General features: G+C 48.8%; 2 protein-coding genes across 5 annotated transcripts in view; one reads left to right on the top strand and one right to left on the bottom strand.

Moving 5' to 3' along the window:
- Window positions 1-22,366, top strand: part of TMEM184B (transmembrane protein 184B) — a 38,925-nt gene extending 16,559 nt beyond the window's left edge. Inside the window, exons 2-10 of one of the 2 annotated variants that reach the window (XM_054067116.1) lie at window positions 2,408-2,668; window positions 5,148-5,313; window positions 8,746-8,836; window positions 9,381-9,456; window positions 12,504-12,595; window positions 12,894-13,063; window positions 14,279-14,473; window positions 15,359-15,382; window positions 16,441-22,366. In XM_054067116.1, the coding sequence (XP_053923091.1) occupies window positions 2,468-2,668; window positions 5,148-5,313; window positions 8,746-8,836; window positions 9,381-9,456; window positions 12,504-12,595; window positions 12,894-13,063; window positions 14,279-14,473; window positions 15,359-15,382; window positions 16,441-16,682 (1,257 nt within the window). In that variant the 5' untranslated portion in view covers window positions 2,408-2,467 and the 3' untranslated portion in view covers window positions 16,683-22,366. The remainder of the gene's footprint in view (window positions 1-2,407; window positions 2,669-5,147; window positions 5,314-8,745; window positions 8,837-9,380; window positions 9,457-12,503; window positions 12,596-12,893; window positions 13,064-14,278; window positions 14,474-15,358; window positions 15,383-16,440) is intronic. The other variant, XM_054067106.1, reaches the window with a different exon arrangement.
- MAFF (MAF bZIP transcription factor F) lies at window positions 16,720-24,870 on the bottom strand. Of its 3 annotated transcripts, none has more exons than XM_054067129.1 (3): window positions 24,770-24,870; window positions 23,470-23,523; window positions 16,720-23,387 (listed from the first exon to the last, which is right to left on the bottom strand). In XM_054067129.1, the coding sequence occupies exons 2-3, from the start codon at window positions 23,503-23,505 to the stop codon at window positions 22,974-22,976; spliced, it is 450 nt and encodes a 149-aa protein (XP_053923104.1). In that variant the 5' UTR covers window positions 23,506-23,523; window positions 24,770-24,870; the 3' UTR covers window positions 16,720-22,973. The 3 variants fall into 3 exon arrangements, with proteins under 3 accessions (XP_053923104.1, XP_053923112.1, XP_053923119.1); XM_054067137.1 differs by having other exon boundaries at window positions 23,470-23,526; window positions 24,770-24,859; XM_054067144.1 differs by lacking the exon at window positions 24,770-24,870 and adding an exon at window positions 23,738-24,691.
- Window positions 24,871-25,631: the final 761 nt, after the last annotated feature.

Raw genomic sequence — 25,631 nt, 5'->3', positions numbered from 1 at the left:
ATAGTTCTCTCCTGTACTGATCAGGACTGTAAAGGAATTACCCTGCAGTATGTGCAGTTATGGAAAGCTGTAACTCGGAGCAGGGATATTTTGGAAAAAGAACAACCGGGAAAAAAATGAAGAAAATCTATGTTTGATGATTATTTTATGCCTTAAACAGTAACAGTTGCGCAGCTCCCTCTATAGTGAGATAATATCTGCTTAAACAAGTCTGAGTATTTCCCAGGGTTTGTAAATACTCTTCCCCTCCATGGAAGAAAGCAGAAATGAGGTGGAACGTGATGTAACGACCTCATAGTGACCTTCCAGTATCTGAAGGGGGCCTACAGGAAAGCTGGAGAGGGGCTATTTGTAAAGGCTTGTGGGGATAGGACCAGGGGGAATGGTTATAAACTGGAGAGGGGCAGATTTAGACTGGACATTAGGAAGAATTTCTTCACCATGAGAGTGGTGAGACACTGGAACAGGTTGCCCAGGGAGGTTGTGGATGCCCCATTCATGGAGGTGTTCAAGGCCAGGTTGGATGGGGCCTTGGGCAGCCTAGTCTAGTGGAAGGTGTCCTTGCCCATGGCAGGGGGATGGAACTAGGTCTCTTAGGTCTCTTCCAACCCTAACTATACTGATACTATAATACTATGATACTAAGTAACATCAGAGTGCCACATGCCCCTGATGCAAGTGTGTGGTTTGGAAAAGTGTGTGCTGAAGGGGCCATTCCCACAAATTAGCATGCACGTAGAAATGATGTGCTCCTGGCCCTCTGCTTTTACTTGATGCCTGTTCCCTAAGTTGTGCAGTGGCTTCAGGTGAGGCAAGGCTGGGGAGGGGCTGTTCATCTGCTGGGGTGTGCTCTCTTTCATGTTCTGTTGTGATCTGTCAGTAAAAGGCAGGTGTGCCCTGCTATAGCTGTAAACTATGGCGATGGATCACTGAATCATAGAATGCTCTGAGTTGGAAGGGACCCACAAGCATCATCGAGTCCAGCTCCTGTCCCTGCATAGGACAACCCCGACATTCACACCATACTTTTGAGGGCATTGTCTAAATTCTTCTTGAATCTTATCAGGATTGGCACCATGACTGTGTCCCTGGGGAGCTGTTCCAGTGCTCCACCACCCTCTGGGTGAAGAACCTTTTCCTAATAGCCAGCCTAAATTTCCCCTGTCACATCTCCTTGCCATTCCCTCCAGTCCTATCATTGGTCACCAAAGGGATTGTTGGCCTTCCTAAAGCACTTCTTATTTGCTCATCTAAAAGGCCTGAGTAATAGCTACGTCTTGCCTTTTTACAGAAAGGGTATCCCAAAAACTAGGGGTATCAGGGAGATTATCAGAAGGAGGCAATATTATGTCATTGCCCTTGATAACCATATTGTTGCTACATCCAAATCAGAAGCTGCCCTTCTAGTGGATAGAACCAGTGGCTGCCTGCTTGTGGTCTTGGTTCAAGTGGATTATCTTCCTCCAACCTAGAGGTAACATTGGAGTCTGCTTACAACCAAATTGAAAATAATAGCTGCTTTAGGTCTTAGACCTTCCAGAATTTGTTCTGTTGAAAGACAATAGCTTTTCATCCAGGAGATGACCAGGGGTCATGCTGCTTTGAAATCGTGCATATCCTTGCGGTTTGGGTGTGTCTTCATGGGTCAACTGGCTTTTAACAGCCAATCCGGTTAAATTCACATCTTGTAGAAAATGCTAATTTAGTAGAATGAATGACAGCTAGCTAAGTGTACTATGCTGTGTGATGTTTGATAAAAGCATCGCTTTCATGCTCTTCTTTCTAGCAAGTAGAGGTTTTGGCAGATATCCTTCTAATGAAGGTGCTTTGGGCTCTGTGTGGTCTTCAGAATGGCAGTAGAAGAGGAATAAGGATGGTGGAGGAATAAGGATGTTGTTCTTTCACCCTTGCTGTGCAGTGACGCTTTGTGGTGCACATTCTCGTTGCCTGCAGCTGCTTGTTCTGCTTCATTCAGGATTAAACCATAAAAATAAGACTCTGGCTTTTCAGGACACAGCAGTATAGCCAGTGCTTTTAAAGGAAGTAGAACTCTTAAAGTGTGCCTTCCGTCTCCCGATTTGGATAATTTAGGTACTACCTTCTGATCTCAGGTGAACGCTTTATTCATCCTTTTCCTAAAGATTTGGTTTTTTGCTGAAGGGTGGTGACAGTGGCAGTGCTTTATGAACGTCAGGAAGGCTTTGTTATGAGCAGTAGAGAGGTTCCCAAGTACCACATGATTTGCTGGGTCATGAGAGGTGGCAGTGGCAGCCTTATCCAGGTCCTGTTGGTAAAGCATGTGAGCAGCCTGGTGAAAGGCACATGAGAGATGCAAAGTACCATTACCGTTATGCTCCTGAGTCCTTTCAGCTGAGTTTAATTGCTTTTTGGTTTCGTTTCTTGACAGGTCTTGACTCGTGAGTGGCTCTCTAGCAATCCTGACTGGAACTTCACACCAAAAGGCACCATGATAGTGAGGACTGATGTCACTGCAGCCCCCAGATCGGGGTCAACTGCCACTGCTCCAGCTGTGGCTTGCAACTTAACCTGCAAGCCAGAGGGTGAAAGCCCCACGGCTGTGGAGCAGCCAATATTCCTCATGACCACTGCTGCTCAGGCCATCTCAGGTTTCTTTGTATGGACAGCTTTGCTCATCACCTGCCATCAGGTAAAACCCTGTCACTTGTATTTCTTGTCCTTTTCCTTTCCCTTTATATAGGGAAATTATATGATAACTTGGCATATCTCTGCCAGATACTGCTGTCTGGTGAGGGGTTGCAGACTCTGGAGTGGTACCAGGACCTCTTCTTTGGGGACTGATGTACATCCATGCTGATGGCGGCTTCTAAACGAAGGCCTTTTTCTGCCCAGCTTCAGACCATTTCTGTAGTCTGAACGGAGAGGAAGCAAACTCCTAGACAAAGTTAGGAGGTGTAAAACATTTGGCCGCCTCGTGAGTGCTTGCAGAAAGGTGTTATCTCAAGCCAACCTTTCCCAGATCTTATAGCTGAATCCAGCCATTTGTTATTGTGTCAGCTGTTAGCTAAATGGTAGTGGTCATCTGCTGTCTGCCATACCTCCTTTGATCTCCTGTGCCACAGGATTCCACAGGCTGAACTCTGCGGCGGAAAGGAGTACCAGGAAATGTTTTATGTTCATTTTTCTCCCCTCCTCTCTTGCTGGGGCAGGTGTCCTGGAAACCAGAACAAGTCAAACCCTGCATCCTGTTCTGTACCTCTCTTTCATGCTGTTGTCATGTGGACTGAAAAACACAGCAGGGAAACACAAGCCCTGTTATTTATCAACCTGTGTTTTGTACCTGTTGGTCTGTAGATTCCAGAGTGATGACTAGAATCTAGAAAACCACAGCTTGTCAATGGAGTACAGGGGCTAGTGAAGTTCAAAAATAGATTAGTCACTGATGAATAAGAGTAACACCTGCATTTTCCCCAGCTTGGGTAACAATTACAAGTGTCATGGATCCTCCTGTTTCACAGCACAAGTCAGTTGCCTGCTGAGAGTAGGAAGAAATCTTTCCTCTGCAGTACAGCATCGCACAGTTAGGTATTAATGCCCTTCTCTGAAGAAACCAGTGGAGGTCAGTGCCAGAGAGACACCATTGGTTGAAGTGCGCTGTTTTCCTGTTACAAGGCAGCAGTTCTTGTGCTCTCGTAGGCGCATGTATCGTAGGGTTCTTGTGGCACCCCAAGGGTAAAGCTTAGAGTCATCTAAACTCCATCCGGTGTCAGATGTCTGTGCTGGGTGAGGTGTGTCACTGGGATTGTCACAAGCAAAAGTATCCCCAAGCTTTGTTGGTTTATTTTCAACCTGTTGTCCTCAGGAAATGAGCATTTTATGTGATCTGCATGGATTAGGGGGAGGAAACAGAAGTATTTTGAGCCCTCAGCCCATTTTGGCCCAACCTGGCGAAGAGATGAGCAACAGACAGCTGTGGAGAGACAGCCCCCTCTCCCTGACAAGAGAAAGGCGAGATCATCAGTGCATGCTTTCATTAAACCCTGGAGAATCCTCACAGCACCCCCAAATGCAGAGTGAAGCTTCAGACAAATGCTTGTGCCTCTTCAGGAAGCAAATCGGTCAGTTGTGAAGCACGTGTGTGATAAAACTAGCTGTTGTTAGCTCCAGCAGTAGGGGCAGCAGTTCGGTGAGGGTTGCCGTACAGAGGCTTTGCCTCTGAAAAACGTGCCTTCTACTGACTTCACAGCCAACAGAGTATTGCTGCAACTCGTGTCCAAGCTCTGACAGCGTTATTAGGCCATAACAGGAGTGGTGCTCACCTTCAGGGTATGCTTGTGGTCAGTATCTTTTCCAGGAGGTGTGTACTCTGTCAAAAAGCATCTTAGGTGTGGGATTTAATGACAGCTAACAAACTGTGAGTGGCTGGAGGAGGTAGGGTGGGGACGTTGTGCCTCCCCCAAGCCAGTGACTTAGGGGGTTTGGCATGTGTGCAGGCAGTCGGCTAAAAGAAGCAGTGTGGCTGCGTGTTTCCTTTGAGCACACTGCGTGAGCTCAGAGCTCACTTGGTGGCTGATGCTTTGTGGCTGTGCTGTCACCACTGTGCAGAATGTCACTTTTTGAGCAGATGGGCTGTAGCTTCTCAGCTCTTGGCAGAGCTGTGAAGGGCTCTCTTAGGTTGTTTCAGGTGTAAGTCTGGAAAGCATCCAAAACCACCAGGAGAGTGAAAGTGTTTACAATGAGTATGCCCTTAAGTGCCTTCACCTTCACTCTTCAGGGAAAAGCAGCCCCCAGCACTGTGAATCTTAGTTGCTTAAAACAGGATAGCAGGAATATAGGATTGGTAAAAAAAAAAATGTGTAAACAAAAGAATATGGGCAAGGTGATGATGATAATAACAATAAATTGATTCCATATAAGAAACTAGATTAGAAATTCCTCCACTTACTTTTTCTTCTCCTTCACCCTTTCTGCAAACTAAGGGATGCTGTATCAATGCCATATGGTAACAGTGATTGAGATTTTTATGTTCATTGCCTTGAGGCAGCTGAAGGCAAACAAGAGGTGCTGTACTGAGTTTGTTTTTCCTGGCCCAATTGACTCTTCAGTCCTACTTTCTCTTCTCTAACTCATCTACTGCTGATTCTGGTCTCACCTCTCTGTCCTCTCAGATCTACATGCATCTTCGCTGCTACAGCTGCCCAAATGAACAGCGCTACATTGTTAGGATCCTCTTCATTGTGCCCATTTACGCCTTTGACTCGTGGCTCAGTCTCCTGTTCTTCACCAATGACCAGTACTATGTTTACTTTGGCACTGTGCGGGACTGCTATGAAGGTAAGGACGGGTCACACAGAAAATGTGGAAGGTGAGAAGTCTCTGCCCTGAGAGAACTTTTGCTTCTATTTGGGAACATGTAGAAAGCATCATTGTCAGCTGCTGAGACAAAGTTTTATGGTGTGCTTCACTGGATGGCCATGGCTTGCTCAATGACTAAAAATCATGGAATCAAAGAATGGTTTGGATCAGGAAGGACCTTTAAAGATCATCTAGTGCAACGCCTCTGCCATGGGCTGGGATGTCTTTCACCATATCAGGTTGCTCAAAGCCCCGTCCAACCTGACTTTCTCCTTCACTGGCCTCTGAGAATGACAAAATGTGTTGAGCCTTCCCTCTGATGTTCTGTAGAGACAAAGTTTATGGTTTTCTTGGATCCTTTGCTTCAGGAAAGTGTAAAGCCAAAAATCTGATTCCACCTGGGTGTTACAAAGCAAGGTATCAGTTAGCTTCTGGCTCTTCTAACAGTGCTTACTCAGCAGCCAGACAGCCGTTTTGTCTTGTTTTCCTGGTGCAGTTTGTTAGCAATATATTCTGGTCCCATCCTGCGGCCACTTCTGTGCTTGCACAAGGTGGGACGGCCGCCATGTGTGCTGATGTTGCTGAGCTGTAAATTGCTTTGGAGTCCTGCAGGAGAAAGGGTGCCATGTCCAGGATGAGTTAGATTGCTGTGGTTTTGGTTATCTGCTGCAGATAATACCACAAGCATTTTGTGTGAGGGAAACAGCTACTCTCCAATAAATGCTATCTGAACTTCCCTCCTGATCTCATCCAGAAGAAAGCCTCCATCTGTCCAGTAGGAGAAACTGCACTCTAGCACTGTATTTTTGAGGACAGTTTATCACTGTATCCTCATTAAATCCTAACTCATTGGTGCAGTTGTTTTGGCAAGATCTGCATTGCAGAGAGGTGCCTCAGGCCATGTGAACAAGCTGAGCAGCTGAAGGGACCAACAGGCCCTCCTTCACATCCACCACAATGCTCCGAGATGCAGGAGCAGATGGCAAACGCGCACACATGATGCAGAAGGCATCTTTGTTTGGGCCTGGTTTTTTTTTTCCTCCTTCCCCGCCCCACGTGTGTGTAGATCCAGCAGGAAGCCTGCTGCTCTGCAGAACTCCTCTCCTAGCAACAGCCAGTATCCCCCTGCCTTGCTTGGTCTGAGAGTTTGCAAACATCTGAGCCTCTGCTCTGGAGGCAGCCCTTGCTCTGGAGTTCGCCTCGGCATGTTTGTGCAAGCAGACTACAGGTGATGGTGGAAGCACATTCAGTCAGCAGGTTCTCCCTCACTTTTTCCAAGTATCACTTCCAAACATCCATTTTGTTCTCTTCCCTCCCTTGCCATCCCCCTCATCCTTTCTTTTTTTGGGGAACATTTTAGGTTGTGAAGTTGGGATGAGCTCTGTTAGAGAACGGGGGAAGGGGACCTTGCTAATAGATTTTGAAACCTGTTTCAGCCATTTATAGGCTGCATTTCATAGTGTGCATTAGGAGGAGCATGTTTTGGTGTTGCTCTTTCACATCACTCTGCTCTGCACAAACCTGAGTGTCAGTAACTCTGACACAAATAGATTTTTTTTGTTACATTGATGTCATGCGCACCTGAGAACTATCCAATGAATGTGGGTTGGGAATGGGAGAAGACTTATTTTGCTAGTATGGTTGGCTTTGATAGTTAGCACTCATTTCTTTTGAGGATGGAGGGACAGATATTTCCCTCTCCTAGTTTTTTTGTTTGTTTTCTTCCTCTGATGTCATCTCTTCCCTAGTGCTTTGTGGAATGGGCAGCTGGTATTGTAATAACCACATCAGAGGGCAGGGGTCACTAGCGGACAATAGGAAAAGCTCACCATTTCTTCCTCTGTGTGCTGGAAGCTGTCAGCTAAGTTGCAGGAAACTGCAAGCAAAAGGGATTACCACAGTTATTGAAACATGTTTTCCATGGTTGGTGTTGTCTCTACTGATTAAGGCTTTCACAAAATCATTGCTGTGTGAACATACCTAATGTTGTTCCATAACAAGGATTACAGACTGGATAGCGATATCTCGATTACATACACAGAAGCAGATACACCACTAGCTTGTATGTGCTGTAGCATTCTTGCCACCTAGGCATGTCTACAAGTCATAAATATAACGTTTTGAGACTGTGAGCTTTTTGAGGAGCATTGGGTACCTCTTTTCCAGGGCATAGTTTGGATGCTTGCAGAAGAATTAAAGTTGGTGTCCGTCTCCAACTTTAAAGTTCATCCACGTGGGAAGATTGACCTCAGGTCTAATAACTGACTGCTTGGTGAGGTCACCTTCTCAGCGCTGTACATTAATAGGTTTTTTCTTTTATTTTCAAGTTCCTTGAGACTTCTGTTTCCATCTCAAGTAATTTTCTCTTTGTGCTGTTGTCCAAAACTGGGATTTGGGTGTTGGCTTTCTAGGGGATGTCCAGGTACAGACTATGATAGAAAGTAACATTGAAGGAAGCATCTGTTGATCTGTCATTTTGCCCCAAGGCCGTATGCCAAGCTTAGGAATACAGTCCTTGCCCTAAAAATCTCACAGCTGTGTGAGGGTCCAGCAGAGATTATAACAATTCAAGAGTGTAGCAGACAGAGCATGTACTGGCTTACTCTGTGCACAATTTAAGTGGATTTGGATCCTGTGAAAAATAAATGTGTCTGTAGTTATGATGAGAGCCTTCCCCACAGTGTCTTCACCTTGTTTTATGTATATCAGCAAAACTGAGCCTTCGAGAGAATTGAAATGGGGCAGAGTATTAGTGGTCAGTCTGAGAAGGCTCTTCCTCATCTGTACCGGGTTGCTGGGGAAGGCAGAAAAGAGGTGATCGAAGGGAAGGCTATTCAGTACGCAAGAAACTTCAGCTTTCGGAGGAAGTGAAGCACAAAGCCTGTTTTTCAGAAATCTCCATCAGACATGAAAACAGAGTTTCACTGATGGGTAAAAACCTTCTGTTTCTCCAACTCTTATGTCCACAGCTCAGTTACCTCGCAGGGAGAAACTGTTTGTTTCTAAAAGGTTAAATACAGGATGTAAGATATGGTTGATGGATCAGAGATAACTTTTCCGAATGATCTAGTTACCAGGGTAATGTCCTGGAATAATGCACAGGCATCCTGTAAAGAATGCTGTCTTACAGATGCCAAGTAAAATAGAGACCGACCGCAGTTTTAAGTGGTCCTGTGACCTTTTTGGCACGAGTTGTGGAACTGGCCTGGGACTTTGTCCAAACTCCAGTTCAGATAACCTCGTGAGTGCTGAGGTAGGATGGTAGATGCAGTGAGAGTAGTCTAAAGTACTTTGAAGGGAAAGGTGCTGCATAAGCAGTCCCTGCGAATGTTTGGTCTGTTGCCTGTACTCTTCCTCCTTGCACCTGTTTTGAAGTTGGTTGTCATTTAACTCTGATTGATGTCTTTGCAGCCTTTGTAATATACAACTTCCTCAGCCTCTGCTATGAGTACTTGGGAGGGGAGAGCTCCATCATGTCTGAGATCAGAGGGAAACCAATTGAGTGAGTATTTATTCTGTTTACAGCATGACGTTCTCATCTTTCTGTGCCCATCTACCGTGCCTCTGTCCTTGCCCTAAAAAACTGTGTCAGGTGGCAAACGTCTGCTGGGACTGAGCAGTGTGGATGGTCATGATTTACCAGTGCCCTGCTCTGAGACACATCAGGCTGATCACATCCTCTTAGGCAAGCTGTACTGATTCACAGCTTTTCTGGACACCTGCCTACTCATTTATTTCTTTTCTTATTCCCTTCTCCCCCTTTAATTTTTTTCTGTCTTCAGTTGGTTGTATGTACTTTGTCCAGGGTTGATGTTTCTCCCCACGCTACTCAGTTTAGAAAACAAAAAAAAGAAGATTGGAGCGTGGAGTCAGAATGTTGTTTTAAATGCATTCTGAATGAGAGTATGGCTGTAGCTGTAATCATGGTTGGAAAAAGCACCAGTCTTGCAACTTTGCTACACAGAGGTAGGCAAAGAAGATAGGAATATTGCACTCTAGCCCAAGTCTTGCTTCTCAACTCTGTCATCTTGTATTGGCTCTTTCAGGTCCAGCTGTGTGTATGGGACTTGCTGCCTATGGGGAAAGACCTATTCGATTGGATTCCTGAGGTTCTGCAAACAGGTATGTGCTGGGGGAACCGTGCGGTCCTCTGGAAGTGAATGAAGTGTGACTTTTGCTGCTGAACGACCGAGATGAGCCCTCCTTTGAGGCGGATGTGTATAATATCATTTTGAGAGGCCTGCAGACTGCTGAGAAGAAGGGAGGTGTTTTGGGGTTGGGTGGTTTTTTTGTGTGTTTGTTCTGAGTGATCTTCATGTTTTCTACCCAACCCCACATCAGGAAGGCCATAGCAAAAGACCCAGCAATTCTGATTTTCTCTTCCCTTTGTGGACTACAGCAGTCCCAGGCTTAAAATAGTTGATGGCTGTGTTGTGTGGCAGACACCCCACAGTTGTGTAACAACCTCCTGAATTCCCAGTGCTGCTTTTGTGGTTTGGAGTTGAGGAGGGGGCGGAGGTTAAGTGTGACACAAGAGTTTGTAGGAGGAACCGAGTGTTGTTCACCATGTGTGTCTGTCTGTGCTGAATTGGGTATGTTGAGGGGGAGGGAATGGGGGAGATCTAAGCCTCGATACAGCCTTTGTCTGCTCGTCCCAGGTCAGTCACCTCTGGCTGCCATGAAACAGCAGGTGAGTTTCAAGGCTTTGCTCACTTGCTGAACTTGAACACACAAGGTTTCTCTGGAGACAGCATGAAGCACGTCTGATTCTTTGAAAGGGCTCAGGTCATTGTAATTCCAGTCACTGGGTCTAGATATCTGCCCTGGCTTCTCCTCCATATCATAACCCACCTTCTGTGTTTTAGCAATATGCATAAACACCAAACATACAGTGCAGCCTCATAGTAACATCCAGTGTTAATTTGTAGCACAGTTGGCCTTTTTCAAGGGACCGCATCTTTCTTATCTCTATTGAGTTTGTCTCTATCCCATATTCTGTCCTCATGGCTTTCTCGTTTCCTTCCCTGATGCTTTATTTTCTAATCTGCTCCCGGTATGGTGCTTCACCTATTTCTTTGGAGTTCATCTCTACACCCCTTGTTTGATTCGATGCATTACCTTTTCTTTTTGCTTCTAATGTTAGCTTTTACCTTTTAAGTATATCATAACCAGATGTGACACCCGTCAAGGTGAATGAGTGGTGGAGAGGTAGTTTCTCTTAAACCTCTTGTTCCTCATGTCACCCAGCGTCTGGCAGTTATCTCCACGTGGCTTGCACCTGGCTCTATTTGGAAAGTTTTTTTCACAACAATGAAGACTAGAAGCACTTTCTTTTTTTTTTTTTTCTCAGCCAATTTGATAACTCTGTCTTAGGTGGATATTTTGCTTTTTCTTTGCTGCTATCTGGCAGTGGTTCTAGTCAGACATGCCCTTTGCAAACTGTTAAGTCTGCTGTGAGGGAGGTGTCTTGCAAAGGGATGTTTAAATACTTCCGTCCTTCTTGGCTCAAGCTTAAATGTTGCCTTGGTGAGAAATCTTTGACAGCAAGACTCACTTTCTGGTACTTCTAGACTTCCAGGGTTGCTGAATAAGATTTTTCAAGGCAAATTCCTGCAAAGGCTGGTGTGAAAGGGCAACAGAGCACATATCAGTGTTGATCTGTGTGGTATCCACCATCATGATGATCAGGAAGAGGAATTTGCTAGAAGGACTACCTTGCCCATTTTATCCCTTTTCTCAGCATCTCCAAGCACTCGGGTTGCCTCCCACCACCACCTGCCTGTTTCTTGCTCTTTCCAGCCCCTTTCACCCTGAAGGACTCTGTGTGTTATAACCATTCCTTCTTCCCATCTACACACCCACCCCAAGCTGTTTGCAAAGCAGGTGCCTGCTCTGCTGTGGGTCAGTCAGCCTGCCTGCCTTGCCTGCGGCCCTCCAGCAGTTGGGTGGTGCAGTAGTGGCTACGGTGTAAAATGGCAAAATCTGGACAGCTTGTTTCCTTAAGCATGTCTTGATCGAGGTTCTTTGCTGCGTCTATGTCTGGTGACCCTCACAGATGGGTCACACGCCATCCATGTGCTTCCCGTATGCTGTAGCATCTTCTAGGGAAGCAACTAAAAATAGGATGTGGTGGTTTGGATTGCAGGGAAATGGTTAAAATATCCCCAGATTGGAAGGAGGGGAAGCTCAGAACTGTTTACGAATTAGCTTGACCTTTTCCAGTTCACATATTTACAGTGACTCACTAACTGGCATGTGCTGGGTTTTTTAATCTCCTTGAAGTCTTATGACCACTAACAAATTGCATCGTATCCAAAGCAATTATTCCTGTTTGGGTTTGTCTTCTTGCCATACAGAGCCCTCCCCACATACTCACAGGTCAACACCTACCCCAACTCTTCCATCCTTCTTTAGGGAGACATGGGTGATCCTTTTAGGGTCACAACCCTCCCCTGTCTTAGTGCCTTGGAGATGAACATCTCCAGAAAGACAAAGCATGGGGTTGGTTTGAGAGAGGAGTCCCAATAGGAGCATTAATTTACACTGGCAGAATGGATAGAGCTGATCCCAAGTGCTGTGGAGCCTTTGGAGAGATTCAGGAAAGGTGATAACTGAATAGCTCTTAATTTTTGTCTGGCAACGGACATTGAGTGTACAGAATGCCTTAGTGTGGTGGCTGGTGTCAAAGTTCCTCCTTGGATAGTTCGGTTTCCCTCCTAACCAGGGACCATCTGACCATCTGGCCTAGCTCTATGGCAATAATGGACTGCAGTTGGCTTTCCTTCTCTGGTATCCCTTTGTTAAACTTTTGGTGTCCATACCATAGCACATTTTTTGGTTTTTCGTGCTGTTACCGTGCATGAATGTGCTGTACCTGTGAAAAACAGCTCTGAAAGAGAGCAAGCTGAGCAACTTCTAGGAGCAACCAACCTACAGAGAGGTTTTTCTTCCCATTCTGGACAAGCAGATAGCACACACACTTCTGAATCTTTTTATCTCATTTTGGGTGCTGTAGTCCTCAAGCACAATTGATCAGCAAGCAATGGGGTCAGACTCCTCGTTGGGGCTGGATTGTGTTGCCTTGCTAAGTTGTCCCAGTGAACACTCCATCATGAGACTCGTTTGGGAACTTGGCCTTTTGTATCTCTCACCTTCTCATTCCTCCTCAGGCTACGCTGCAGTTCTGTGTGGTGAAGCCCCTTATGGCAATCAGCACAGTCATCCTTCAGGCCTTCGGCAAGTACCAGGATGGTGACTTTGAGTAAGTTTGTTTGTCTGGCATGCAAACCTCAGTTGCCCCTTTTCTCCCCGGCTGTGCTTGTGGGCTGTGTGTGTGCTGGGCCATGTGAAAAGACAGGGAAACAATACAGCCTGAATATGTGTGTGAGAAAAGAGGGCAGGGGTAAGCCTGTTGATTTGGTTTTTTTCTACCTTGGTTAAGGGCAGGGAATGGGTCAGGGAGGCGGAGAGGAGATGGAGTCTTAAAGCTCCCCACTGACAGTGGCAAGGGGAAAAGATCATGCTGAAATTTCAGGCGTTCACATGTCTTTTCTTTTCAGTGTAACCAGCGGCTACCTCTACGTGACGATCATCTACAACATCTCTGTCAGCCTGGCACTGTATGCCCTCTTCCTGTTCTACTTTGCCACACGTGGGCTGCTCAGTCCCTATAGCCCAGTCCTCAAGTTCTTCATGGTGAAGTCTGTCATCTTCCTGTCCTTCTGGCAAGGTGAGCTGCTTTTCCCTTCCCTTTGTAAGAACAGAGAGTTCTTTGCAGGGGCTCAGACTCGAGCTGATGGAGCAGATGCTGAATAATAGCCAAAATGTCGTTCTGCACTATTATTGTATGTTTTATGTTTTTTCCTTTTTTTTCTCTGAGAAACCTGTTTTCTTCATTTTCATCTTTGCTGCTGTGGTCCTGAATGCTCACTATCCCTGTGCGTGTGCACGTGCACATGCGTATCTGCCTGGCAAAATCAGCTGTTTGGATGAAGGTTCCTTTGCATTCCTGGAACAATCATAATGCACAAGCTGCCAACACTTTATCTGCATGCTGCCATTTTATTGATTCAAGTGGCACATCTACATTTTTTTAGTATGTTTTTTATAGCACTCTATAAACAAAATTTTAACGGTACGTCTGTGATTCATGTGGAGCAGCAAGCTGGTTGAATGCAGTGCGTGCTACCACAGAACCACCACTGAGCAGAAGGACATTCCGAATACGTACACATGATTCAGGGACATGTTCAAAAAGCCAAAATTCCACCTAAGCTTGGTGCTTCTTATTAATTAGCTCCAAGCATTTGCCTGTTCAGTGCCCTACTTAGGTTTACCGAGTTGCACTTCAAAGACTAATTGAGTAGGAACTTAGGTGGAATTTAGGCTGACAGAGTAAGGCCCACCCTCCCTATCTGAAGACAAATTAGTAAACTATCTAATTTATCACCTTGAGCCACGCTTTCTGCCTTCTCTGGAATTCTTCAGCCACCTACCTACTGGCAGGGAGAAATAATCTTACTTGCTACGTTGTGTCATAAATACTTTAGGTGTAAATGGAAAGCCCCCTTACCTCAGCTTTTTCTTTAGATAGTGGAAGTACTGAGATCACAGAAGCACTCACAGAAATACCTGACTGCTTCTTACCCGTTTGGACTTGATTCTGCAGTAGCTAGTTCCACAGATTATGTGCCAGTTGAGAAGAGAAGAGAAGAGGGTCGGTGTTTGAATATTCTTTGCTTAAGTGTATTTATCTGATTTATTCTTCCTTTCTCAATTGTACAGATGAGCACAGAGAGGAGAATCTAGCCAGCTCTTGTTTGTAGATCCTGTGTTCAATGGATCTGCATCTAGGAAGTGTAGCACAGACAGCTATTTCCATTCCTTACAGTTAGCATGTGATCATGTTTTCTGCACATTTACATGAGGTTGTTGCTTTGTTTAGGGATGCTGTTGGCCATCTTGGAAAAGTGTGGTGCCATTCCAAAAATCCACTCCGCCAACGTGTCCGTGGGTGAAGGCACTGTAGCTGCTGGGTATCAAGACTTCATCATTTGCGTGGAGATGTTCTTTGCAGCCATTGCCCTACGCCATGCCTTCACATACAAGGTGTATGTGGACAAGAGGCTCGATGCCCAAGGTAGGTAGTATGCCCGCGCATACAGCGTGTCTATTTGGTAGCAAGCCTGGGTGGAGGCTGGTCCCTCTAATAACCAACACACTGATATGACTCCGAACCTGAGTGCTTGGGAAAACATGACATCCCTTCCTTCACAGCGTCTGAACAGATTCATTGTGCAAGAGCTCTGCAGAAACCTTGCCTGAATTGCATTGTTCCCTTTTCAGTTCCCCAGTATGCCACCCACGAGAGCCTGTTGCAAACCTGAGGGCTGCAAGAAGTTGCATCCTTTTGGTAGAGTGGGTTTGTCCTTCTTCCTGTCTCTGCAAAGGGGAACTCCATCACTCCAGGTTGTGCAACAGACTGAAGGCCGGAGGGACAGGGCCTTGAAACAGGCTCTGTTTTGAATCTGGCTCGGGAAGATGAGGCTGTACTTTGGTAATATGTTTGTTTTGGAGGAGGAGAATCTTCCTGTAATGATTTTGTGAGGGCTGGGACTACTAGGAATATTCCTTTGGGAAAGAGGTGGATGTTATCTCTGGGAAAAGGAGGTTCTCGTGCTCACTTTATACAAGTACATTCAGTGTTCTCCAAATAAAGGGATTCCTTCCTGCTGTGGGGGAAGTCTGTGCTAAGGTGTGGGAAGACAGCAACCCTTGGGCAGTGTTCATGTAGATGATCGCTCCATCCCAGCCAGCCCCAGAGGTTTTGGAAGGACAGTGTCCATAACTGGGGAAGATGAGATCTGCGGGTGAGGAAAGGGTAAACTGGCCAGAACAGTGGGGGATGTTTTGGTGGTGGGTCTTGTTCAGTTCTTGTTATTTCCTCTCTCTCTTTCTCTTTCTCTGTCTCTCTCTCCTCTCCCTTTTATCTCTCCTTTGCTTTGGCCACTGGTCCCTGATGCAGCTGTTCCATCATATGGGCCATACGGTAGGTACAGCATGCTCTGTGTGTTCGTCTCCATTGTTTTTTAACTGGAATGCTGTTCTGTCCTGGTTCTCAGCCTGCCTACTGCCTGCTCTGTCCCTTGTTCCCCCTTCCTTGTAGGTCTGTAACTCGACTGCCTCACACAGCTGCTTTAGGGTAGTCTGGATCATAAGTTGTAAAACAGCCCCATGGGGAGTGACAAAATACCCAGCTTTAGAGTGTTTCTGTCAGGACTGCATGAATCTCTCTCCGAAGAGTTGCACAGGATCTTAAAGGAGCTGGTTTGCTTTCTCACCCCAGCCTCTCTTCACTTTCGTAATTGCCACAGATGATCAGCATTCCCTGATCATTTGGGGAGCTTGTCTGCAGGGCTGAGCAGGGCCAGAGGCCTGTGCTGAAAATTGGATCTAGAAGCCATGAGAAACGGCAGTTCCTAGAAGGACACACAGCCTTCCTCTGTGCTGGCACTTGGGTAGGACGGTCTCCAATTGTTGCTTCCTTCACAGTATCACTGTGACACTCTCCCAGTGTGGGGTCACTCTACTTGATCCCTTCTATTTCCCTCCTTTGTGTTGCTTTCCACTTTAATGATCTCTTTCCTATGGGCACTTCAATACTGCCTATCAATCAATTTTCCAATGATTTGGAATGGCAAATGCCGCTTCTCCTATATTTTTAGAATTTTCTTAGGTTTTTGTCTTTTGAAACCTATCAGAGGAGCACCTCCCTACCTGACTGTCTTCGTTCTACACCCAAGCCAGCACACTTAGTTTGTAGTGGGGGTTGTTGCTGTATGTCCCATTCTCATGGCATGTCCCTCAGTTGGCACTGAGGTGGATTTGCTTCGCAAAGTCCAGCAGTGGCTTGACTTTAGGAGTGTTATTGGTAAAACTTTACACCATTTGTGTGGCATTTCTTCAGCAGCTGCTTAAGGCGGTCTGTACAGTAACTTCTGCGGGCCCTAGGAATGCATGCTCCCTGTTCTCCTTACCTTCACGTTAAGAGGTGTATGGGAAGGCAGCAGTATTCCTCACTTGTGCCTCCTCATCTTACACCAACAGGTCGCTGTGCTCCCATGAAGAGCATCTCCAGCAGCCTCAAGGAGACCATGAACCCCCACGACATCGTCCAAGATGCGATCCACAACTTCTCCCCAGCCTACCAGCAGTACACCCAGCAGTCAACACGGGAGCAAGGTCCGCTCTGGCGCAAAAACCATTATGTCATCTCGCGTTCCCACAGCTGCCCAAGTGCCCGTGAAAATGAAAAGACCCTCTTGCTAAGCTCTGATGATGAATTCTAGGAGGGAAAGCTGCCACCACGGGCTGTCATTTTCCTTCTTTTGTTTTTTTTTTTTTTGTTTGTTTGTTTGTTTTTTTAATTTATTAAGGCAGAAACATGTCAGTCATATCACTTCCTAGAGAGTGCAGAAGCGGGCACTTCCAATTAGCTTTTGTGGGTGCAGACACGATGAGTGGCGTGGAGGTGGGAGAATGGCCAGGACTCCATTCTTGAGCCCATTGCTTGCAGCAGCAATTGACTGGAATTAACTGAAGCAAAGCTCCGGGGTTTGGGGCTCTGGCCCCCCACACCTGACCTGCTTGGCGTGGAGTGTGACTGGCCAGAGCCTGGAGTTGTGGTCAAAAGTGGTTTTGGTTTTCGTTTTCCATTGGACAACCCAACTACTTTGCATTCCTCTTCCTGAATGTAGGCACAGTTTGCTCCCTCAGCTCCCTGGTACTAACATCTCTGTGATCCTTGGGGAATGGGATTAGGATGCAGCAATATGCATTCCTAAGGACCAGACCAGAGATTAGTGTCTCTGTAGCCATTGCCCTGAATACTTAGTAAAGAACATTGGCTGCACGCTCCCGAGCGGCTGGTTGTGCAGTCCTGTACTTGAGTGAGTTGAGGGGAACATGACAGGACTTCTTTCCTGTTCCTCTGCTCCCTGCATCTCCCCCACCATCTCCCTATCAAAGCTGATGCTTGTTGAAGCTTAGCAGGGATGGAATTACTGTCTCACAAGAGTGGGATTTTCTAATTGCCAGGGTTTCAAGCTTTCCACCTCCCCTGCATTCCTGTGGCAAGAAGCCTCCCTGGAGTGTGTCTCCTGCTGACAAGGCAAAGGGCTGACCTCGATAGGTGGTGGAAGCTTGTAGAGCTCTGGTCCTTCCATCCCTCTTTGGGAAAGGAAGATATGTGAACACTAAAGTGTTGTTTCCCTTCTTGTTTCCTGTCTCCCACTGACACAGCCACACCTCTTGAAGGTGTGGATTGCACCAGGTGGCTGCAAGAGCAGGTCCTGGTCTCTCACAGGTAGCTCTCCCCGTGCTTGTTACCGAGTTCCCTTATAAGCTGCACAAATTTTTCTCTTAGGCTGGAGTATTCAGGAAGGGTTGTTGCACACTCCTTTTTGGCTTTTTTATCTCCATAGCTGTTCCAGGCCAAACTGGAGCAGACTTGAAACCTGACATGACCTAGCTGGTTAAAATTGTCCCTCTCCATTTCCCAGCAGCAGTGCCTGCTGCTGCACGTTTCCCAGGCCATGCAGCAACTGTGATACTATCAAGGGTGGAGCCAGCATCCATGGGACTGGGAAAAGAAACTTCCGCTTGCTTTTACTGAGCTTTGGGTTGGCCCCTACGTATTGAGTGGAGCCAAATTAAAAATGATTCCTGTGTAGATCTCTCCAGGGACCAGGAAATGCCTCCTGCTTGTTTAAAATTGCCTAGGGTAGGAGGGGAGAGCACACTCAAGTGCCATAGGTGAGATGCCCCTACACCCAAGAAGGATACGAAATGGAGAGGTTAGAACAAGGTACTGTGTTCTTCTTGGCTATAGTTTCTCTGTTCCTCTTCTGCTTGATGCCTGCCCTGCCCTCAGCAGACCTGCACATTTTCAGATTGCCCCTTGTTACTCTGCTCGGAGAACTAGGGTCTGGTTTACTGCCTGGCATCCACCTATTCTCTCGTATCCTAATCCATGTGCTTGGGCATTCGCTTTCTCTGAAGCAACTGTGAGTGAAGAGCACCTCGTTTCCTCAGACCCCTGCCAGAATGTGTGTCAGGAGCAGGGACAAAAGGGCTTGAAGGGAGGCAGGTTTGTTCCCTCCTGTGAGGGTAAGGTGGAGGGAAGGCTTAAGGACAGTGTCTCCTTCCATGCTCGTGTGTCTGGAGGGACAGTGAAGCAGGTGGGAACAACAGTGCTGATTTTTGAGGGAGCACTGGAGGCAGGGTCAGTGGATCCAGTAGCTTCTCTGCTGATGGATTTCCCTATTTGCACACATCCTGCGATGCCATGCAGTTACTGCTTTTACTAAATCTGTCACTGCTTGAATGGACACGCAAACGCCATCTGCCAAGCTTTGTGTAAGCTTGGCATAAAACTCCTTTTCCTCATGCCATCAGCCGCCTGGAAAGCAGGGCTGAACATTGAATGGTCTTTCTTTCCATCTTCCATGGCTCTGATTAATAGTCCTTTAGTGTGAGGTATTTATGGCAAACTTCTCCTCTCTCTTAGGAAAGCGGGGCACGGGACACGATCCCTTCCTCCCCTTGCCTTGCATTTGCAGGCCTTGATGATGTCCCAGTGTTACTTAATTGGTGACTGTCCCCATCTTTGTTGCATTCGTTGAATTCTATGATGCTAAATGCTTTCCCAAGCCTCAATCATCTTTGAAGTGCAAATGGACAAGCCCAGGGAATTCAGATCTCAGCCACCCAATACAACAAAGATTGGGCACAGTGTGCTCTCTATATATGCCATGCAGAGCATCCCGATATTCCCGAAGCTTCCTGTATGTAGTGGTTTAAAGTACAACCGTTTTGCACTAGTTGCCTTTGGAAAGCCTGGTGAAGAACTAGTGCCCAAACAACAGCCAGCTGCCATGCATTATAATTTTATATATATATATATATATATGGGGTTTTTAACACCATAGAAAATAATCTCTGAGCTTCCTGCTCTCCCTCGCAACAGGTAGGTGCCAGAGCAAGGACTGGCTCTGAAGCCACTCTGGCTTGGAGGAACCAACACCTGATCTGACCCAGAGCTTGACACCAAGGAGGCCAAGGCATCTGTGGTCTTGCAGGTCTGCTCGCGGTAGCCCAGGGCCCTAACAAATGTGTTGGTTCCAGAACTGGGCTCTTGGAGCTGCTCTCCCTCACCTGCTTCCCCCTCCCTCCCGTCCTTCCTGTTTACCATGTAACATACCCATGGGGTTTGTTTATTATTTTTCCATATAGAGTAGTTCTTTGTATATAAACTGAAAAAAAAAATGTATGATAAATAAGACAGAGTCACCTAGTTTTGTACCTATCGTGTTTAACTGATGTGAGCTCAGCGACAAGCCGCTCTCTATTTTGGTCTTCGTGGCGTTATACTCTGCAGAAATGAGCAAATATGACAACAAATAAAAATATAGAGATAATATAGATTGTACTTCAGCTGCCTCTGCGTGGTGCTGTCTCGAGTGACTTCACTGAACTGATACAGAGCGTTTGCTCGTTGCAGGGGCTGAGGCTTAGTGGGTCAATGTGTCTTGTCCTGTTCTTGAGAGGAAAGCTTCAGCTTGTCTCTAGGCAGAAGCAGCACTACAGCTAAGGCATCACTGATGGCAAAACCCATTTGTCAAAAACCTGAAGGAGAGATGGGTGCTGGTGGAGGGGGCTCTGTGTGAAACACCTGTGGGAGAAAGGGAGCTGCTTTCTCCTAGAGAGGCCCCAGCAAAGGTCAGCTCTGGGCTTTTCTTCCAAGAGTGGTGGTGAGGCTGGGGAAATTTGCATAGATGGAATGTAAATGTAAAACCCAGAACCACCACGGGAGTGCTGCAAGCTGCCAGAAGGCTGAAACCTGACCTGCTTGGGCATCAAGGGAACATGCTCATCGCTTCCACCTTGGCTCTGAGGAAGGGTGGCTTTTCCCCTGTGGGGAGGAGGTCAGGCTTCACCTGTGCATAAGGTGCCTACCATACTTCCTTCCTCTTCTGCCACGCACAGACACAAGCTCTCTGCTTCCCTCCTTGCTGTGACTGAGTGAGGTTACGCAGTAGGGAAAGTTTTTGGGTGGAGCTGCCCTGTTGCACCTGCCTCTTTTTTCCACACCATACCTAGGGCAGCCTAGAGGAAGTTTTAGGCCCCACACTACAAGAAGGAAGGACATTGAGGTGCTGAATCATGTCCAGAGGAGGGCAACAAAGGTAATGAAGGGTTTAAATCAGAAGCCTTATGAGGAGCGGCTGAGGGAGGTGGAGTTTTTTAGTCTGGAGGAGACCGATGGGAGACCTTACTGTTCTCTACAACTGCCTGAAAGGAGGCTGTAGCAAGGTGGGAGTTGGTCTCTGCTTCATGGTAGCCAATGACAGGACATGGGGAAGTGGCCTCAAGATGCACCAGGGGAGATTTAGGTTGGATATTAGTAGGAATTTCTTTACCAAAAGGGTTGTCAAGCATTGGAACAGGCTGCCCAGGAAGGTGGTCAAGTCACCATCCCTGGAAATGTTTAGAAGATGAGTAGATGTCATATCTGGGGACATGGTCTAGTGGCAGACTTGGCAGGGCTGGATCAATGGTTGGACTCTGTGATCTTAAAGGTCTTTTCCAACCAAAACCATTCTGTGTTTCTGTGAATTCACCCAGCAAAAAGCATGATCTTTCCTAGTAAGAGCTGATTCAGCATGGCTGAACTGCTCCTGAAAGCAAAAGTGCTTTGGGGAGTCAGGTTCAGCATTAAGCTTGCTTACTGGCCCCTATCCTCCCAGAGACTATGAACCTAACTTCGTTCTAAAGAGTCACGAGTTGTGCCCATCCCATCTCTTTTGGGCATACTCTTGAATGTGTCCTGCAGCAAAGCTAGAGGGAGCTAGAAAACGCGGTCTCACTGAGGCACAGCTCTGTCCCTGAAGCTCAAGAATGACCAAACACTCTCACTGTGGAAAAAAAAAAAAAAAAAAAGAACTTGCTTTATTTGTAAAGTCTACAAAATACAGAGAAGTCGGGTAGGACACATACTGTAAGTCAGAAAATAAATAAGTATTTTTTTTTTGCTCTATATAAGATAAAATGTGATTTGCATATATAAAATATAAAGTACGGCTCTGTACCAACATCCTGGCTGTGCCGAGAGGCGGAATGGCAAAGAGGACGTGAAAATAACTTATGTTCGTGCAATAAATAAACCCAAGAGGAGTTGGGGTGGGGGAGATGCTAACCATGGTGCCCCCTCTGCGAGGGACAGACACCTCTCTCCAGGAAAGGATGGAGGCTGCAGCCGAGGGCGGCTGGCGTGGAAATACCCAGGCAGGGACAGAAAGCAGTGGGGAGGATCATCTACAGCAGCAGATGCCAAGAGGGGTCTGGCCTCCTGTTACCTTCTCCGTGCTGCCTGTATTTAGCGATCCAACTCTTCTCCAGCATTTCAGCCTGCTGAAGAGCTGGTTGTCCTACAAGGGTGACCAAGCTGAAGGAAAACCAAAGGGAGGAGCCTACCTGCCTGCCAGGCAGCTCCCAGGAGCCAGGGATGCTCTTCACCCCTGCTTTCCACCTCCTGCACTTCCACCCCTTTCTCTGCTTCCGCAGCTCTGGCTCTCGGCACCCAGGAGCACCTTTCCCTGGGCTTTGTAGGCAGCGGGGTGCCAGAGAGTGTTTGGAGGGACTGTTCAAGCCAGCCTGTGCTGAGCAAAACTGTTTATCTCTACTCCAGCTGCCTTCGCTTCCTTCCTGATGGTGCTGCTGCATTTCAGAGACACCCAGCCCGCCAGGCTGAGCATCCTGTAGGCAGGAAGAGGCGTTAAGGATGTGCGTGAGAGAGAGAAAAGCAACGCTACTCCCCTTCATGGATGACAGCCTGGGCTGACCTGATCACGTCCCTCAGCTCTCCCCTAGCCAAGAGAAAAACCTCCACCACTGTCACCTCTTGAGTCCCCCAGCACAAGCTGACATGGCACTTTCCCATTCCACTCACCCTTGCCAGGCACCAATCCACAGCCACTTTCTCACCACCTCCGACCTGCCACCTTCCCTTTCCATCTCCATCCACAGAGGCTCCAGCCACAGTCCAAGTCACAGGTTAAATGCCAACCCCCATACAGACACTTTCCTCATCTTACCTCTTTTGCCCCTCACTGTGAAACCTCTTTCCTCTCCTTTCCCTTCATGGCACGCGCTCCTGGGAGTGCCTGGCCCACACTCAGCTTTTCCATGCCCTCCCCAAAAAAAAGAGGTGCCTGATTTTCCTGCCAGCTTGGAGCCATGGGATGCCTCCCCACTGCTACCTGCATGTGCTCATCTTCTCCTGCCTGCACCCCTAAAGATGAGGGATGCCCAGACAGGGGGCCACAGCAGGGGACAGGCCTGGGTCAGAGAGGAGGGAGCTCTAGGGCTTCAGGGACCAGCAGTGGGGTCCTATCCTCCACCCCAGCACCTACGTTATGACAGCCCTCCCTACATGGGAGAGCTGCAGGTCAAGGAATGGGAGAAAGAGGATTTTGGGCACAGGTCCTGGCAAGGAGGAGGTTGGGGAGGGGGTGAGAGGCAATTTGTGGTTGAAGGTGCCCCAGGAAGGCCCATGCCCACCCGGGGGACAGAGGCCAGCACTAGGAGTAGGCGGCCTGGTTGGTGCCGGACTTGACAATGGTGATGACGCTGGCGGTGGCCACCTTGGCAGGGGTCCCATGGGCAGCCACAGTGCGAGCAAAGCCCTGCAGGGCCTCGTACTTGCCACGGAGGGTGTCGAGCTCCAGGCGCATGGCAGCGTTCTCCCGGGCCAGCTTGTCCACCTCCCACTCCAGCTCCATCTTCTGCTTCTGCAGCTCTTCCTTCTGGCAAACACGTTTCACCCGGCAGCTAGCAGCGTAACCCCGGTTCTTCAGTGTCCGCCGGCGCTGCTTCAGCCTCGCCACCTCTTCCTTGGAGAGGCCCCGCAGGTGGTGGTTGAGCTCCCGCACTGACAGCCCCATCAGCTCCTCATCCGACAGCAGCGGTGTGTTCTCCCCCAGCTCCCGCTTCACCTGCCGGAGAGAGGTGCGATCGCCTGAGACCCCCGAAACCAGACTCCTTCCCCTACAATCCCCCAGTCCTACCAGTGCTCACCTTCAGAGCCTTGCTGGAGAGCCCGTCCGCAGCCATCCTTGCCTCACGCTGGCCCTGCTGGGAGAAAAGCCGGTTACTGCCAGGCTGTGCCCTCACCTCGGCACAGAGGGCACCAGCCCTGCTGGCCACCTGCCCGGTGCCCGTGTCCCGCCCTGCTGGCCGTGTGACTCATTCCTTTAAAAAAAGTACGTAGCAATAATAATAATAATAAAAGATAATAATAGCAATAATGACTGCAAAAGATAATAACAACAGGGGAAGGCTGGACCTTCTATCGCTCCTCCATCCCATCCTGAGGTGGTTGGGATGGTGCTCAGCCAGGAAACCTCAAATGCTTCAGCCCAGCTGCTGGAAAGCCAAGATTTTTCCCTAGGGAGGAAAAACAGGCGAGATCCGCCCGGGGCTGAAAAGAAAGTAAAAGCAGAGGCTCCACGGGGCAAAACTGTGGCGACGCCACGCAGCGGGGACCCGCGTGGAGGTGCCACCACCCCAAACCCCCCGGGGGGACACGCCTGGAGGTGCCACCGCCCCCGAGGGACGAGCATGGAGGTGCCACCCCCAACCCTCTCGAGGGCACAGGGTCGGTGCAGAGCCACACCGAGGGGACAGGCGAGAAGCCGCCTCCCCGTGATTCAGCAGCCCAGCAGGAAAAGTCATGGAAGCGGCGGCCGTCCCCTCGCCGGTGGCCGGTCCCTGGGGTGGGGTAGGGGAGGGGACGGGAGCCTGTCCCCAGCTCGGGGAGCGCCCGGCGGGGCCGCGAGGGGCTGGAGGGGGCGGCGGGGAAGGTGGAGCCGGGGCTGAAGCTGATGCAATCGGGGCCGGGAGCGAAGCTGGGGAGCGGCAGCGGTGGCTCCTCCGGGCGGCGGGAGGGGACGGGAGCGAGGACAGCACTTGAGGGGGACAACACCCCCATCCCATCCCAGGTCCCGGTCCCCGCGCTCGGCAGCAGCGGAGAGGCCTCTTCCCGGCGCTGGACTCCGCTGGATCCCTCTCCTGGTGGGATGTTGTGGCTGCCCCATCCCTGGAGATGTTCAAGGCCAGGTTGGATGGGGCCTTGGGCAGCCTGGTCTGGTGGGAAGTGTCCCTGCCCATGGCAGGGGGGTTGGAACTGGATGATCTTTGAGGTCCCTTCCAACCCAAACCATTCCACGATAGTATGATGTGTCTCTCCCTCTCGATCCCATCCCATCCCATCCCATGTCCCCACGCTCGGCAGCAGCAGAGCGGCCTCTCCCCAGCGCTGGACTCCCTGGCTCCCCGCAGGAATGTCCCCCTCTCCCCCGGTCCCGCTGGCGCTCACCGTGCGGGCGCGCTGCTCCCGCGGGGCCGTGCCGGGCGCTCGGGCGGCGGCTCCAGCCCCGCTCCCCGCGATTACTCACCCGCGGATTCTTTTCATTCATAAAAATACAGTCATAAGGTGACGTCACCGCCGCCCCTCCCCCACCCCGCCGCGGGGCGGGAGCTGCGCTTAAAGGCGCCGCTGCTCCCCCTCCTCTCCCCCGGGACACCGGTGACAAACGCATCGAGGAGGCGCTCGCCAGACCTGCCCGGTGTCCCCCAGGGTCTCACAGACCCATGGATGCGTTGAGGATGGAAAACACCTCCAGGACCTGAGCTGGCAATGGGCGCTCGCAGCCCAGAAGGCCAACCTGGCTGCATCAAGAGAAGCGTGGCCTGCAGGGCGAGGGAGGGGATTCTGCCCCTCTACTCCTCTCTTGTGAGACCTCATCAGGAGTATTGTGTCCAGTTCTGGAATCCTCAACATAAGAAGCTGTTGGAACAGGTTCAGAGGAGGGCTACAAGGAGGATCAGAGGGCTGGAGCGCTTTCCCATATGATGACAGGCTGAGAGAATTGAGGCTTGTTCAGCCTGGGGAAGAGAAGGCTCCGAGGAGACCTCATAGCAACCTTCCAGTACCTGAAGGGGTTCCAGGAAAACTGAGGGAACTGGGGTTGTTTAGCCTGGAGAAGAGGAAGCTGGGGAGAGACCTTATGATTGCCTGAAAGGAGACTGTAGAGAGGTGGGTGTTGGTCTCGTCTCCCAGGTGACAGGCGATAGGACAAGAGGGAATGGCCTTAAGCTGCATCAGGAGAGGTTTAGATTGGACATTAGGAAAAACTTCTTCACAGAAAGGGTCATCAGGCACAGGCTGCCCAGGGAGG

Source organism: Cuculus canorus, chromosome 1, assembly GCF_017976375.1.
Source record: "Cuculus canorus isolate bCucCan1 chromosome 1, bCucCan1.pri, whole genome shotgun sequence".
Taxonomy (NCBI): Eukaryota; Metazoa; Chordata; class Aves; order Cuculiformes; family Cuculidae; genus Cuculus; species Cuculus canorus.
The sequence above is the reverse complement of the archived record's forward strand: the minus strand, read 5'-3'. Positions and strand labels throughout refer to the sequence as shown.